The sequence below is a fragment of the Mesoplodon bidens genome, assembly GCF_964165515.1.
Source record: "Mesoplodon bidens genome assembly, contig: HAP1_SCAFFOLD_798, whole genome shotgun sequence".
In the NCBI taxonomy this organism is placed as follows: Eukaryota; Metazoa; Chordata; class Mammalia; order Artiodactyla; family Ziphiidae; genus Mesoplodon; species Mesoplodon bidens.
In genome coordinates this window covers 85,357-100,265 of record NW_027672186.1, presented here as the reverse complement: position 1 = coordinate 100,265, position 14,909 = coordinate 85,357, and the positions used below count along the sequence as shown (strand labels likewise).

Here is a 14,909-nt window from a genome sequence, read left to right as displayed (position 1 = left end):
ATTCTTTCTTTCCTCCACATCATACACCCAAGTTCTTACAGTGACACTAGTATTTTCAAAGTGCACCATCATCACAATAGTCAGCAAATAAAGTTTATTACCATCTGATTGCCTCTCCATGGCGTGAAGTATTGATTGCATAAAATCATTCTGTTTGTTTGAGCCCAACAACAGTGAATCCATGGTTTGCTCCTCAAGAATGGTCAGCAACATGCAGATACCTGTAAGATCACGTATAGTTTTCTTGAATTGATTAAATAAAACTGTTCTAATGTCTTCTCCAGTTTAGTTGGCAAAAAGAATAACAAGACAGTAAGATGAAACCAAACAGTATCCAGTGCCTCAGACATTGAAGTCTGAGATATTCATATACAACTCCTCCTCCTAAGAACAGAACTTTAGACTGAATAAAAAGGGAAAATGGCACGAACCTGGTTAGAAAACCATTTCCAAAATGACTACCACACAATTTGCATCTCATAATATCAAAGACCCCTTAAATTTTAAGATCACTATATTTCAAGTACCAGTCACTGCCAAATATACACATGACTGTAAGACTCTGAATCAATGAAGTAGGACAGAACTACTTTAAGTCAATATACAACTTGATGAAAACCAAAGTTAGTATCGCTTTCTCCCAGGAAATATTTTACAGATGGGAAAAGAGGTATTAAACCTCTGTTTCAAGAGATCAAAACCCTATTAAGTTCAGCTGCTGTGCTAATACGGTAACATCTAATACTGCCTTAAATAAAAGATCTATTTGCCATACTTGAAAATGTACCTCTTACACAGATGATTTCTAGGATAAGAAATGTTTAAAGACAAGATGTTGTAATAGTCAATTTAATGACAGAACAAGAATTGTGAACTATGAAATCCTTTATTTAGCAATTTTGATCAGATTACCAGAAGAGATCCCTTCCCTTGCAGGATAATCGTAAGAAATATTGGAAAATACTAATTATATGTGTGTAGGAACAATACTCACCTAACCAATAGTTTTTGTAGTTGGCAGTATCATACATGTGTGAAGGCAGAAGAATCAGTTTACCCTTCTCAAGGACAGAAGAAGTATCAATGTCTGGACTTTCGAAAAGCCCCAACTCAATAACTTTAAAAAGGCAAGTCAAAACCTCCTGTAAGTCATAATAATCATCTCTGTTCACTTTCCCCAAGTTTCTTGCTGTCAGGATAGCCCAACGTGAAACCTAAAAGTTTAGCACATTCATTACTTCATTTAACACACAATTGTCTACAGAAAGAATACAGTTAAAATAAGATTCTCTACAGATTACAGAGGACACAAGATACATCAAATACTTTAAAAAAATCATTGCACCGTATATCTTAAACTTATACAGTGCTGTATGTCAATTATACCTCAATAAAACTGGAAGAAAAAAACTATCATATAGAATAAAGTACTTTAGGAAAAATACATGATTTTCAGACATTTAAAGGAAATAAACCAAAAGGTCCATGATGACAGAAAAAAAAAAAGACGGAAGATACTAATTACAATTGAACTTTGAACAACACACAAGGGTTAGGGGCACCTACCCTCTGCGTAGTTGAATACACTAATATAATTCGAATATAACATAGGTGGCAGCCCTCCATATCCTGGTTCTGCATCATGGATTCAACTAACCTCGAACTGTGTAGTACTATACTACATGCTATTAAAAAGGATCTGTGTATAAGAGGACCCATGCAGTTCAAACCCCTGTTGCTCAAGGGTCAACTGGAATGCGACATGTGAACCTTACTTGATCCTGATTTGATCTAACCCTGATAAAGCATTTTTGAGAGAGTAACTTCCACTCAAATACTGACTAGAAATATATTATTATTATTATTATAAGTGTGTCGATGTAATTGTTCTTTTTAAAGAGCACTTACCTTTTTGATACACGAACTAAAGTATTTTATGGATGAAATGCTCTGATGTCTAAGATTTGCGGTAACTAAACAGGAGTAGAATATTGACCACATATTGATAACAGATGAAGCACAGTGATGGATATATGGGGGTTCACTACACCAATCTATTTTTGTATGTTTGTAATGTTCCATAATAGAAAGTTAAAAAAGGAAAAATGAAAAGAGAAACCTCAGAAGAAATCAAAGGTCACCTCTACATGGCGATATAGCATAGGGAAGTGATTTTAAATTTATTCTGCACTACAAACTGAATTTAGTGATCACAACCAACCTTAAAAACTAAATAAATTTTTTTTAAAAAAATCAGTGGGCTTCCTTCATAGTAACAGTAAGTACTGTTTTGTGAAATGTTTAGGTCACGTATGTCTATATGTGTGTGAACTCGATGAAGAATATTTTTACTTAGGTTATGGGCAGAAAAGTTTGCAAAACATAGAACTAGTGGACAAAAGAATGGGCTCTATGCCAACATAATTAAGTAATGGATTTTAAGCTATCGAAAAAAAATACAAAGGAATCAATGAGTCTATAACTTATGATAAACAGATGAATAAATGAAGAGCAGGGAAAATGGCTCTTGATTATAGTATAATCAATGTCAAGTGCTGACTGGTAAACGTGTAAAGTGCTGGGGTTGAAACTATTTTGCAATCTTAGAAAAACTGGCTCAGGGAAGAACCATCAGGTAATGCTAAATTTAGGAGAACATTTTGGTGAGGAGTAAGGTATTTATGTGATCTTAGAGTACTTAAGAAATAGACATTGTACAGTGAAGAAACTGGACAACACCTCAACTAGATGATCAAAATTAACATCACCATGAGAGGCCGGATGATATGGCATGCCGTATATCTGACAGCCTGAGAAGGACATAACATCCTTCACTTATGTAGTTTTCCAGTTGGAACGTATAACCGAAGCCTAACCATGCGCAAGCATCAGACAAACCCAAAATGAAAAGCATTCTATTTTTTGTAAATGGGAGGGAGGCAGAAATGACTATTCTTCAGAAATGTAATTGTCATAAAAGACAAAGATAGGCTGCGGAAATGTTACAGATTAAGGGAGACTAATGTAACACAACTACATGTAAATCCTGATCCTGGTCTGGATACTGGAGTACAGGGGGAAAATGCTACAAAGTACACTGGATCACACGACACAACTGGAAAACAGACCTTACTGTGTCAATGTTAAAGTCACTGAAGTTTATAATATTGTGAGAATATACTTATTCTTAGGAAATATACACTGAAGTATTTAGGGGCAAAAGGCTATGATACATGCAACCTACTCTCAAATGGTCAGAAAACAAACAGCTTTGTAGTTAACTGAAAGCAAATGATAGAACAAATGGAGTGAAACATTAGTAATTGGTGAATACAGCTAAAGAATATACAGGTGTTTTCTACTTTTTTTATTTTTGAGAATTTTCTGAAAATTTTAAAGTATTTTCAAATAAAAACTTTAAAAAAAGCATTAGGGCTCTGGATCAGGCTGCCTATATACAAATCCCAGTCACCATACTAGCCTGTGTAACTGTGGTTAAGTCTCCTGACTCAGTTTCCTCACCTACAAAAACACATATATAATGAAGAATACAGTCATTCCTGGCCCTGCAGACCCAGTCACCCAGTCTGCAAGTTCTTGGCCCAGGTCCTGGTTGCTCAGCTGGACCTGCTTCCTCTACTGCTTTGCAGCTTTAAGAAAGCCAGTCCCGGAGAGCAGCTGGCTGTACTTTCTGTCAGTCTTCTTTCACAGGCAGGAAAGCCCCACCCTTATTTTAAGCACAGGCCTCGACTCTGGTTCTACCCTTGCCTGGAGTAGACTTGTAATTCTTATTATCATGCACAAACTCAGTCCCCTGCTACCTACAGCCACCCAGGCCGACATACAGGTTTCCACCATGTATCACTTTGTATTTCTGTTCCATTACTGGTCCAAAGAAACATTTACCCTTTAAAAAGTGGGACTATACCTTTTAGAATTCCACTTTTTGAATTCTTTTCTATCATTGTTTGGGTTTGGCACAAAGGAGACAGAAATTCACCACCATTCTGACTGGAAACCCCATTACCGTGTTCTTTCTTCGCCACTTAAAAAAAAAAGCCTCTTTACTATCCTTCTATTGGCAGAGCAACCCTTCGTGGCTATTGTCTTAACGTTGTAACTCAGTTCTAGAGGCCAATGTGCACAGGTCCTACTGCACACGCTGCCTCGCCACATGATGTTAAGTCCTCAAACTCGAGCAATCAGCTCAAAGTCAGGTTCCAAGCCTCTGGTGTTGCTCTCTGCTTCTGTCTACCTACTGTTCTGATTCTCATGTTCCTCTTCCTGTTTGGCACCTAAGAACTGAATCTCCTTGTTCTCCCCTCTACCCCATCACCTGTTAAAAATCTCATCTATTAGCAAAATAATTATTTCAAGTGTTTTAACTGGTATTTCCATGTGCTTGGAGCGGGGCAGGCAAGCAAGAAAAGCAAGAGAGAACTCTCCTTCTTCGTTAGTTCAGGTCAACACACTGAAAGTTCAGATTATTCCCTCATTTGTCTTTTAAACTGAAGCATCACCTGTCAGAACTGTTTCCCTACTCTTTTAACCCTCTTCTTTGAGCCCCCCAGCACCCCCTCCTGAACTACAGTAATGTTACAACAACAAGAGAATAACTTTGGCAAATATTTTAAACAAAGTACACATCAAAAACCTCTATTATAGTTATCTGTAATATAGGTGCAAAAATAAAATATCCCCTCTTCCACTGCCTAACACTCACACTCACCATTTCATTGGGATGGACCAAAAACAAATAGATCCCTGGATGTTTGTCAAAAACCTGAAAGGAGCAGTTAGCTTGTTCCATCCGGCAAAGTGCTTCAACGCATAATTCATCTAAATAGAAAAAATAAGGCAGTAAACATAAGACATAAATCTTATCAACGTATCAAGATTCCCTAAATTTGGCTCCTTCAGTTGCTCTGTAAGTAAATGAAAAGTTGCTCCTTTTTTTTTTAAACTGAGGCATAAAATTGCTGTAAATGTAGGAATGATATTTAGCTGCTGAAAGACCGGTAGGTTGATCATAGTGTGTGCCTATGAATTGCTCTGACTTTCCTAGTACAAACATCTTTTTTCACACTGGGCATAATTATCTCCAGAGAGCACCTTCTTAGAAGTATGGCTATAGGTCCAATTCCATTAGCATTTTACATTTTGATCCATGAGGACTTTATCTTGTACCCCAGGGATAAAATCAGCTTTGCCCCACAAATGGCTATTTTGTCCTACTCTCAGTTACTGAGTAATCCATTTTCTCCAGTGGTTTGAAATGCTATCATCAGCAAAGAGTAAATTCCCCAAATATATTCGGTTTACTTCTGGAGTCTCTACACTGCTCCATGAGTCTATCTGTACCAGCACTATCTTAATCCCTGTTGCTTCATGGAAATTTCTTCATCACTCTTTCAAAAGTATACTGAATAGACTCATACGTTTACCATATCAGATGAATCAACTTTATTTTGTCAAGCTTCAAAGAATATTGTAGTGACAGTGGTTAGCTTTGGGAAGGAGGGACAATGACTGGAAAAGTAAGAGGAGAGCTTCTGGTGTGTTGATGATGATTTGTTTCTGACCTGGGTGCCAGCTACACAAGTATGCTTAGTTTATGAAAAATCAAGCTTATATAGTTTTCTGGATATGGTACTCTTTAATAAATGTTTGAAAAATGACTTGTTCGAATTTAAAAATCTAGTTATTTTGAATTTATTTAGAAAGAACTGATTTATCTAATAAATCTTTAGATATACTTTTCAATTTACTGAAAATACAGAGGATAGAGAAACAAGTCAAATAACATGACAAGGAAGAAATCAGAAAAGTCCAGGAAGCACATTATTCTTTAGGGCAACCATCTGGTCTCAGCAAGTCAAAGTTATGACAAAAAAAATATCTATCTATCTATCTATCCATCTATCTATTTATCTAACTATATCTATACCTGTGCACACATACGTAAAAGTAAACTATTCTGGATTAAAAGAGATGTAAGAAATATGGAACCAAATGGAACCAAATGCACAGTCCCTGATTGGACTCTAATTTAAATAAATCATCCAAAAAACACATTTTGCAACTACTGGGAAAATCTGAATGTGGACTAGATACAGTAGTGGGTGCCTTAAAGGTACTGTTATTTCGTTAGATTTGACAGATCAGGAAAATGTCTTCAAGAGATTCATATTAAGAAATGCAAATATAAATGGCCAAAATCTAGGCAGACATAATATGCTATGCCATTGTGATTACTGAAAACTACTACAGACCAGTGGTTCTCAACCTGGCGATTTTGTCCCCCACTGGCCCTGACCCCCAACTCCCAAGGGACGTTTGGCAATATCTGGAGACAATTTTGCTTGTCACAACTAGGGTAATGGGGAGAGCAAGTCACTACCAGCATCTAGTGGAGAGAGGGCAGGGATGCTGCTAAACATCCTACAATAAACAGCATGTCCCTCACACACCAAGATTTATCCAGTCCAAAATGTCAACAGTTCCAAGTATGAAAAACCCTGCTACAGACAAATTCCAAGAATGAAAATTAATTGAATGGATAGAAGAATAAATATGTGATGAAGCAAATACAGCAAGATATCAGCAGCTGTACAATCTATGTGGTGTGTATATGGTATTCACTGTGTAATTCACTTTTCTAGGTTTGGAAATGCTCAAAATAAAACGTTTGGAAAAAAAAGTATCCTAAGTATATGTTTAAGAAACAGATTTTCAATATAGATAAACCCAAATTCTTACAATTCTTAAAATATAAAAATGATACAACTGTGAAACACCCAAGATACTCACTAACACGCTCATGTAAAAGCAAATAAGGATATTTCAGTATTTCAAGAAGAGCAACTCGAAGCTTATTTTTAAAGTCTTGGCCAGTAAGGTCAAACAGCTGTGCCTCTCCATTGTTGTCTACTATATGTAACTCGTCATCGTCTCCAATTTCTCCCTTCATGGCCTTTTCAAAGTGATTTATGAGACGTGAGGTTTCTAATTCCCATAAAACCTACAGGAAAAGAAAAACGGGCAGTGTGCTTTATATCTTATTAGCAACAAAATATACTGGATGTGACGATCCTTCTAGAAAGCCTTTTCCTAAGCATAAAAATTCAGAAGTTTAAAGAAGTACCAGGGCTTCCCTGGTGGCACAGCGGTTGAGAGTCCGCTTGCCGATGCAGGGGACACGGGTTCGTGCCCCGGTCCGGGAAGATGCCACATGCCGCAAAGCTGCTGGGCCCGTGAGACGTGGCTGCTGAGCCTGCGCGTCCGGAGCCTGTGCTCAGCAACGGGAGAGGCCACAACAGTGAGAGGCCTGCGTACCAAAAAAAAAAAAAAAAAAATTATATTAGATTTAAAGAAAACAGTCACTGAACATAAAAGTGGCTTTTATGATACATGAACATGAGTACATAGAGCATGAGATGTTTACAACATTGCTCTTGCAGAGTTTTGTTATCAACAGCACTGTCAACTATACTCTATTGAAAAGGAAATGAGAAGTTGGAGCTTCTTTACACAAGCTGGGCCTTCTCTGACTTCCCTCCTATGTTCCAGCCATAGGTAATTACCTTGAAACATCAGCTTTAGCATAAAGGCATTGGTTAGCTTCATCGCTAGGCAACTTTGTAAACGTAAAGTTTTCCTCAAAATGTTCATAACTTATCATCCCCTCCTCTCTTCTATATTATTATACGTAACTCTATGGTCTGTATTCCATTTCTCACCAGATAAATATAATAAACCAATATTCAAAGCCACATATTTAAAATTATATGTTTCACTTTGGTTCCTGTGAATGAAAAAAATGTTTGTCTTTATTGATTTATAGCACTTAACATTAAAAAATGAAGAGAGGGGAAAAAGAGAACTATTAGCCAATAAAAGAATAACCCAAGCCATTCAGATACCTGGTTGTTAAGAAAGTCAAACACAACGACATTAAAACATGAACCCAAAAATACCCCATACGTCACTTCATTTCATGAAACTGTTTCACATCAAAATGTCTAAAAGTGGAGGATTATAAAATTCTGCTTTAGATTTCAATTCAATTCCATCAATCAATAAGCATTTATTCAGCACCTACTATCTACCAGGCTATGAGTTACATACTACACGTATATTAGCATTCACAGTTTAAATCACGTTTTCAGTTCCCTGAATGCTTCCAACAGAGTTTAAATTTATTCTCTTCCTAGTTATCAAGCTCTGAAAAATACTGCCCAATTAATGTAAAGTACCTTATGTAAGAATGGCAATTCATCCCTTGCTTTGTGGTATTCCGCCACACATTCTAAGCAGTAGCAGAGGTCTTCATCAGCTGTTTGAAATTCACTGGAGTGGGTCTTGGATGCATAGCGTTGCAGGAAGTCAATGGTGGAAATACCACCTGGTGTACACCAACAACATGTGCTCATTCTGTACCTGTATCCAGAAAAGAAGACATGGAAAGACTAAAGAAAAAAAAAAAAAACACACAACACTTCAGGCCTATTCTGGTGGAGAATGGGTACATTTCCTACTAATGATCATGTCTTCAACTTACAATGTGCCTCGACCACATCCAGAACATTCTGCTGGCCAGCTTATCAATCACTGGCTAAACTCAATCTGAGCTTACTCGTAAAAACTTTACCTGTGACACATGAAAAATAATGAAATGAAAGCAGTTAGTAATAAACATCATAAGGCAACATACAGCTGTGTTATAAAGCCGGCTCAAAACTATACAGTACTGATGGGAAATTATATACAGAGACATAGAATTATCAATGTTTTCAAAGTACAGATTTTGGAGTGTTCTAATCATGTACTGGAGTCAAGTGAAAAGCTCAGGAAACCTTTCACATTCCCTGAGGCCCTGCTCCCGAAATCCCTGGAAACCTTAGAAATCCCCAAATATTAGTCCATACCAATAACAAAAACTCATATAGAGAAGAATTTTCTCTTGGTTTGGAAGTATATATACACATGAATTTGCACATGTGTGTATGAACTGCTGCCCATAACTCACTGCTCGTCAAGGCAGTATAAACTGTAATGGCTGCAAATATAATAGCTACAAAACTATTCCTACTAAGTTTGAAACTTACAGTTTTCAACTGTCTCCAATTTGGGGTTTTATACTACCATCAGAGCCTCCACCATCCAAACTCAAGTAAAAAGGGTTAAATGAAATTAATTTCAGAGATTGGTTCAAGATGGCGGAGTACAGGATGTGCACTCACTCCCTCTTGCGAGAGCACCGGAACCACAACTAACTGCTGAACAATCATCAACCGGAAGACACTAGAACTCACCAAAAAAGATACCCCACATCCAAAGACAAAGGAGAAGCTGCAATGACGAGGGGTGCAATCACAATAAAATCAAATACCATAATTGCTGGGCTGGTGACTCACAAACTGGAGAACACTTATACCACAAAGTCCACCCACTAGAGTGAAGGTTCTGAGCCCAATGTCAGGCTTCCCAACCTGGGGGTCCGGCAACGGGAGGAAGAATTCCTGAAGAATCAGACTTTGAAGGCTAGCAGGATTTGATTGCAGGAATTTGACAGGACTAGGGGAAACAGAGACTCCACTCTTGCAGGGCACACACAAAGTAGTGTGAGCACTGGGACCCAGGGGAAGGAGCAGTGACCCCATAGGAGACTGAACCAGACCTGCCTGCTAGTGTTGGAGGGTCTCCTGCAGAGGCAGGAGGGGCGGTGGCTGTGGCTCACCGTGGGGACAAGGACGCTGGTGGCAGAAGTTCTGGGAAGTACTCCTCGGTGGGAGCCCTTCCAGAGTCCGCCATTAGCCCCACCAAAGAGCCAGGTAGGCTCCAGTGCTAGGTCGCCTAAGGCCAAACAACCAGCAGGGAGGGAACACAACCCCACCCATCAGCAGATAAGCAGATTAAAGTTTGACTGAGCTCTGCCCACCAGAGCAACACCCAGCTCTACCCACCACCTGTCCCTCCCATGAGGAAGCCTGCACAAGCCTCTTAGGTAGCCTCAGCCACCAGAGGGCAGACAGCAGAAGCAAGGAGAACTACAATTCTGCAGCCTGGGGAAGGAAAACCCTATTCACAGAAAGACAGACAAAATGAAAAGGCAGAGAGTGCTTTGTACCAGATGAAGGAACAAAATAAAACCCCAGAAAAACAACTAAATGAAGTGCAGATAGGCAACCTTCCAGAAAAAGAATTCAGGAAAATGACAGTGAAGATGACCCAGGACCTTGGAAAAAGAATGGAGGCAAAGATCGAGAAGATGCAAGAAAGGTTTAACAAAGCCCTACAAGAATTAAAGAAAAAACACCTAGAAGAATTAAAGAACAAACAGAGATGAACAATACAATAACTGAAATGAAAAATACACTAGAAGGAATCAACAGCAGAGTAACTGAGTCAGAAGAACGGATAGGTGATCTGGAAGACAGAACGGTAGAATTCACCTGCTGTGGAACAGAATAAAGAAAAAAAGAATGAAAAGAAATGATGACAGCCTAAGAGACCTCTGGGACAACATTAAATGCAACACCATTCACATTATAGGGGTCCCAGAAGGAGAAGAGAGAGAGAAAGGACCCAAGGAAATATTTGAAGAGATGATGGACGAAAACTTCCCTAACATAGGAAAGGAAATAGCCACCCAAGTCCAGGAAGCGCAGAGAATCCCAGGCAGGATAAACCCAAGGACAAACACGCCAAGACACACAGTACTCAAATTGACAAAAAATTAAAGACAAAGAAACATTACTGAAAACAACAAGGGAAAAACGACACGTAACATACAAGGGAAGTCCCATAAGGTTAACAGCTGATTTCTCAGCAGAAACTCTACAAGCCAGAAGGGAGTGGCACGGTATATTTAAAGTGATGAAAGGGAAGAACCTACAACCAAGATTACTCTACCTGGCAAGGAGCTCATTCACATTCAACGGAGAAATCAAAAGCTTTACATACAAGCAAAAGCAAAGAGAATTCAGCACCACCAAACCAGCTCTACAACAAATGCTAAAGAAACTTCTCTAAGTGGGAAACACAAAAGAAAACGACCTACAAAAACAAACCCATACCCATTAAGAAAATGGTAATAGGAACATACATATCAATAATTACCTTGAACATGAATGGATTAAATGCTCCAACCAAAAGACACAGGCTCGCTGAATGCATACGAAAACAAGACCCATATATATGCTGCCTACAAGAGACCCACTTCAGACCTAGGAACAGTTACAGACTGAAAGTGAGGGGATGGAAAAAGATATTCCAGGCAAACGGAAATCAAAAGAAAGCTGGAGCACCAATACTCATATCAGATAAAATAGACTTTAAAATAAAGAATGTTACAAGAGACAAGGAAGGATGCTACACAATGATCAAGGGATCAACCCAAGAAGAAGATATAACAATTATAAATATATATGCACCCAAAATAGGAGCACCTCAATATGTAAGGCAACTGCTAACAGCTATAAAAGCGGAAATCAACAGTAACACAATAATAGTGGGGGACTTTTTTTAATGTTAATTTATTTATTTTTGGCTGTGTTGGGTCTTCGTTGCTGCGTGCTGGCTTTCTCCAGCTGCAGCAAGCAGAGGCCACTCTTTGTTGTGGCGTGTGGGCTTCTCATTGCGGTGGCCTCTCTCGTGGAGTACGGGCTCTAGGTGCGTGGGCCTCAGTAGTTGTGGCATGCGGTCTCAGTAGTTGTGGCTCTCAGGCTCTAGAGCACAGGCTCAGTAGTTGTGGCCTGCAGGCTCTGTAGCGCAGGCTCAGTAGTTGTGGCGCACAGGCCCAGTTGCTCCACAGCATGTGGGATCTTCCAGGACCAGGGCTCGAACCCGTGTCCCCTGCACTGGCAGGCAGACTCTCAACCACTGAGCCACCAGGGAAGCCCGGAACAGAAACAAAGTGCACAAAACACAAAAGGATGGGGGCATGTCAAAGGGACATAATAGACACCAACCTGAAGAGCTCCCAGCGGCCAAAGCTGAAACAATCTGAGTAACAAAATAATGTAATATTGGATTATAACCCACAGTATAAATATACATGAATCCATACTGATACAAATGAATGAATAAACAAATGTGGGGGAAGGAACAAACTTTCCTTATGGAAGAATTGCAAATAATATATACAGATACTCCCCATTCCAGGAAGTGGAGCTTAATCCCACCCTATCTTGAGCGAGGGCTGGACTTGGTGAAACACTTCCAAATAAGAAAGGATGCAAAGTGAAAATCACACTTATGGTGGAGACACCTGGCAAACACAACCTCAAACCAAGTGATCAAGGTTAACATCACCAGTGGTTAAGTCGTGTTGGTAACCCCTGACACAATGTGATGAGGCAGGAACTTCAACTCTGCAGTATGCTTCCCCAAACCCACAACCCCAGTCTATTCATGCGAGAAACATCAGACAAACTCAATGTATTAGCCAAACAGCTATTAGCCAGTCTTTGACAAAAATGGAGAAAACCACACCCAAGGGAAATCAAACCAAGTGTTCTATCGTATGGAAACATTTTATTGGGAATTGGGCCAGGAAATTACCCAACAAAACCGGTCTTGAAAACTTGACCTTCATTATCTAATGAATGTATATCAGCCTGATGGGAAAAAAGTTACAAACCCAACTGTAAACCCAATGAAGTTCATTGCCTAACTGGATGATCCTAATCCATGCATTCTCATCAGGAGTGACATCATCCTCAAGGAGATGAAAACTGGTTAGTGGAACACATCCTACTCTTTTTACATATAAAGCACAGGTATATGGACATTACGTAAAGAAGTATATAATATATATTGGTGGGATTAAAATTCATGGCAAATTCATAGGAAAGAAATGTCTTAAACGTTTCCTTTCAGAGAGGGAGAAGGGACAATAAAAGGTTAAGAAACATGACCCAAGTCATTGAATACTTGGGTACAGAAACTTGACAATGTTACATTTTTGAATGCATTACCACCCAAAAATTCAGACTGCATAATAAGCTCTGCTAATGGGACACTGATCACATCTTGACAGTATTTATAGTTTCTGTACAATCAAAAACATGGATTTGTCTTGTGAACTGATTTTTAAAATTTATTAAATATTAACTGTATACTTTCTTCAGGCTTCTGAAAAGAATGCAGGGCAGCTTTCAACATTAAAGTATAAAGAAAAAGACATTTTAGAAGGCAATTTAGAAAGGGAGAGAAATCAAAACTTATGTACAAGAAATTTAATTTCAATAAGGCCTAATTTAGGAGCTTCCTGAAAAGTAGAGCAGAAAAATAGCATGAGTTACACAGTCCTTGTGTGAAAAATTTAAAAAGTAATATGCTAGTTCAGCTGGAGGGTCCTGCCCTTTCCTAACACTAATTCTAATTCAATTACATTTTTTAAGGGTGCTGCAAACTAGGAAATATGAAGTAACAGAATAGACACTATGTTTCTGCAGAATATAAATTTCACTCAAAGAACTTCTCATACTTGAAAAACCAGTAATATAATACCAGGAAGTTAAAAGTCTGCAGAAGCTGTGTTTTTCCAGTGATGTAATCTAATTCAACAAGTTTCACCCTTCTAGACAATGCAAGGACAGAAAATGAAACTCAGGGAAGATTTCTCAAACATCAGTTGTTTCAAGCTTGACTTGAGCAGGAAACAAGACTGCAGTCAACTGCAACTTTGAAAAAATCAAGGTACTGAAGTACAAATAAAATGTTGTATACATTTTTTTTTTCTTTTTGCAGTACACGGGCCTCTCACTGCTGTGGCCTCTCTCGTCGCAGAGCACAGGCTCCGGACGCGCAGGCTCAGCGGCCATGGCTCACGGGCCTAGCCGCTCCGTGCAGCATGTGGGATCTTCCAGGACTGGGGCACGAACCAGTGTCCCCTGCGTCGGCAGGTGGACTCTCAACCACTGCGCCTCCGGGGAAGCCCAAAATGTTGTATACTTTAAAATAATTATTAACAGAGAAGTTAGTTAGCAAAATAAACTTTCTAGTAAAAAAAAAAATTATGGAGGCTGCTTTTTATTTCACTCACTCAGAGAGCTGGCTTACTTCCACATTCCAGAAAGCAAACTAAATGTTCTCAAAGTAGATAGGAGGTACTGCCATATAACAGATAAGTGCCATGGAATTTAGAAAACAGAGAGAACAGTGCTACAGCAAATCAACAATAGAAACATGTTTCCATAGTTCCTCTCAAAGGCCGTAAGTGGGTGTGGTTATGTTCCTAAAACTAAAATCATCATTGGCCTGATAGCTAAGCCCAAAAAAATCTGAACAGGGTATACTGAAATTTTTCTTTTAAGGGAAAACTGCTGGTAGATGACTATGAATCTTGCAAATTTTTGTACAATTCAGTTCTTCTGGAGGACAGTTTTGTTAAGTTCATCAGTGTTTTTACTGCTTGGAATCATTACTGAACCACAAATGGGGGAGTCCAGGGAATCCTCAAGCTGCATGACAGAAGTAAGAGCGGCTCCTGTGCATCAGAGAGACAGTATTTTTGCCAATAACATAGGATGCTTCACCAGAGGTATAACTGTAATTTTCTATTGACTTATCCAGGGGATATCATTTATCAATAATAGCTGGACAGAAACTTCAAATAACAATCACTTTCTTCTATCCTTCCTAGCTAAACTTTTTGAAAATTTATTTATTTTAAACTTCTTCACAATTGCTTTTATTTATTTTTTTCCTCGGCCACGCTGAGCGACTCGAGGGATCTTAGTTTAGATCCCTGACAAGGGATTGAACCCGGGCCACGGCTGTGAAAGCGCCGAGTCCTAACCACTGGACCACCAGGGAACTCCCCTTGAAAAAATAATTTAGATTCACTTCTTTAGCTCCTTTGCACTCTGGCTTCTACCTTATGTTTCACTGTATGTTTTCAC

The 14,909-nt window shown here is 38.9% G+C and overlaps 1 protein-coding gene across 1 annotated transcript in view; it reads right to left on the bottom strand.

The window, feature by feature from the left end:
• Positions 1-8,746, bottom strand: part of LOC308610506 (putative helicase senataxin) — a 56,841-nt gene extending 48,095 nt beyond the window's left edge. The window contains exons 1-5 of the mRNA XM_081259611.1: positions 8,256-8,746; positions 6,811-7,021; positions 4,730-4,839; positions 995-1,214; positions 102-221 (exon numbers count right to left, since the gene is read on the bottom strand). Of these exons, the coding sequence (XP_081115737.1) occupies positions 102-221; positions 995-1,214; positions 4,730-4,839; positions 6,811-7,021; positions 8,256-8,432 (838 nt within the window). The 5' untranslated portion in view covers positions 8,433-8,746. The remainder of the gene's footprint in view (positions 1-101; positions 222-994; positions 1,215-4,729; positions 4,840-6,810; positions 7,022-8,255) is intronic.
• Between the last annotated feature and the right edge of the window lie 6,163 nt (positions 8,747-14,909).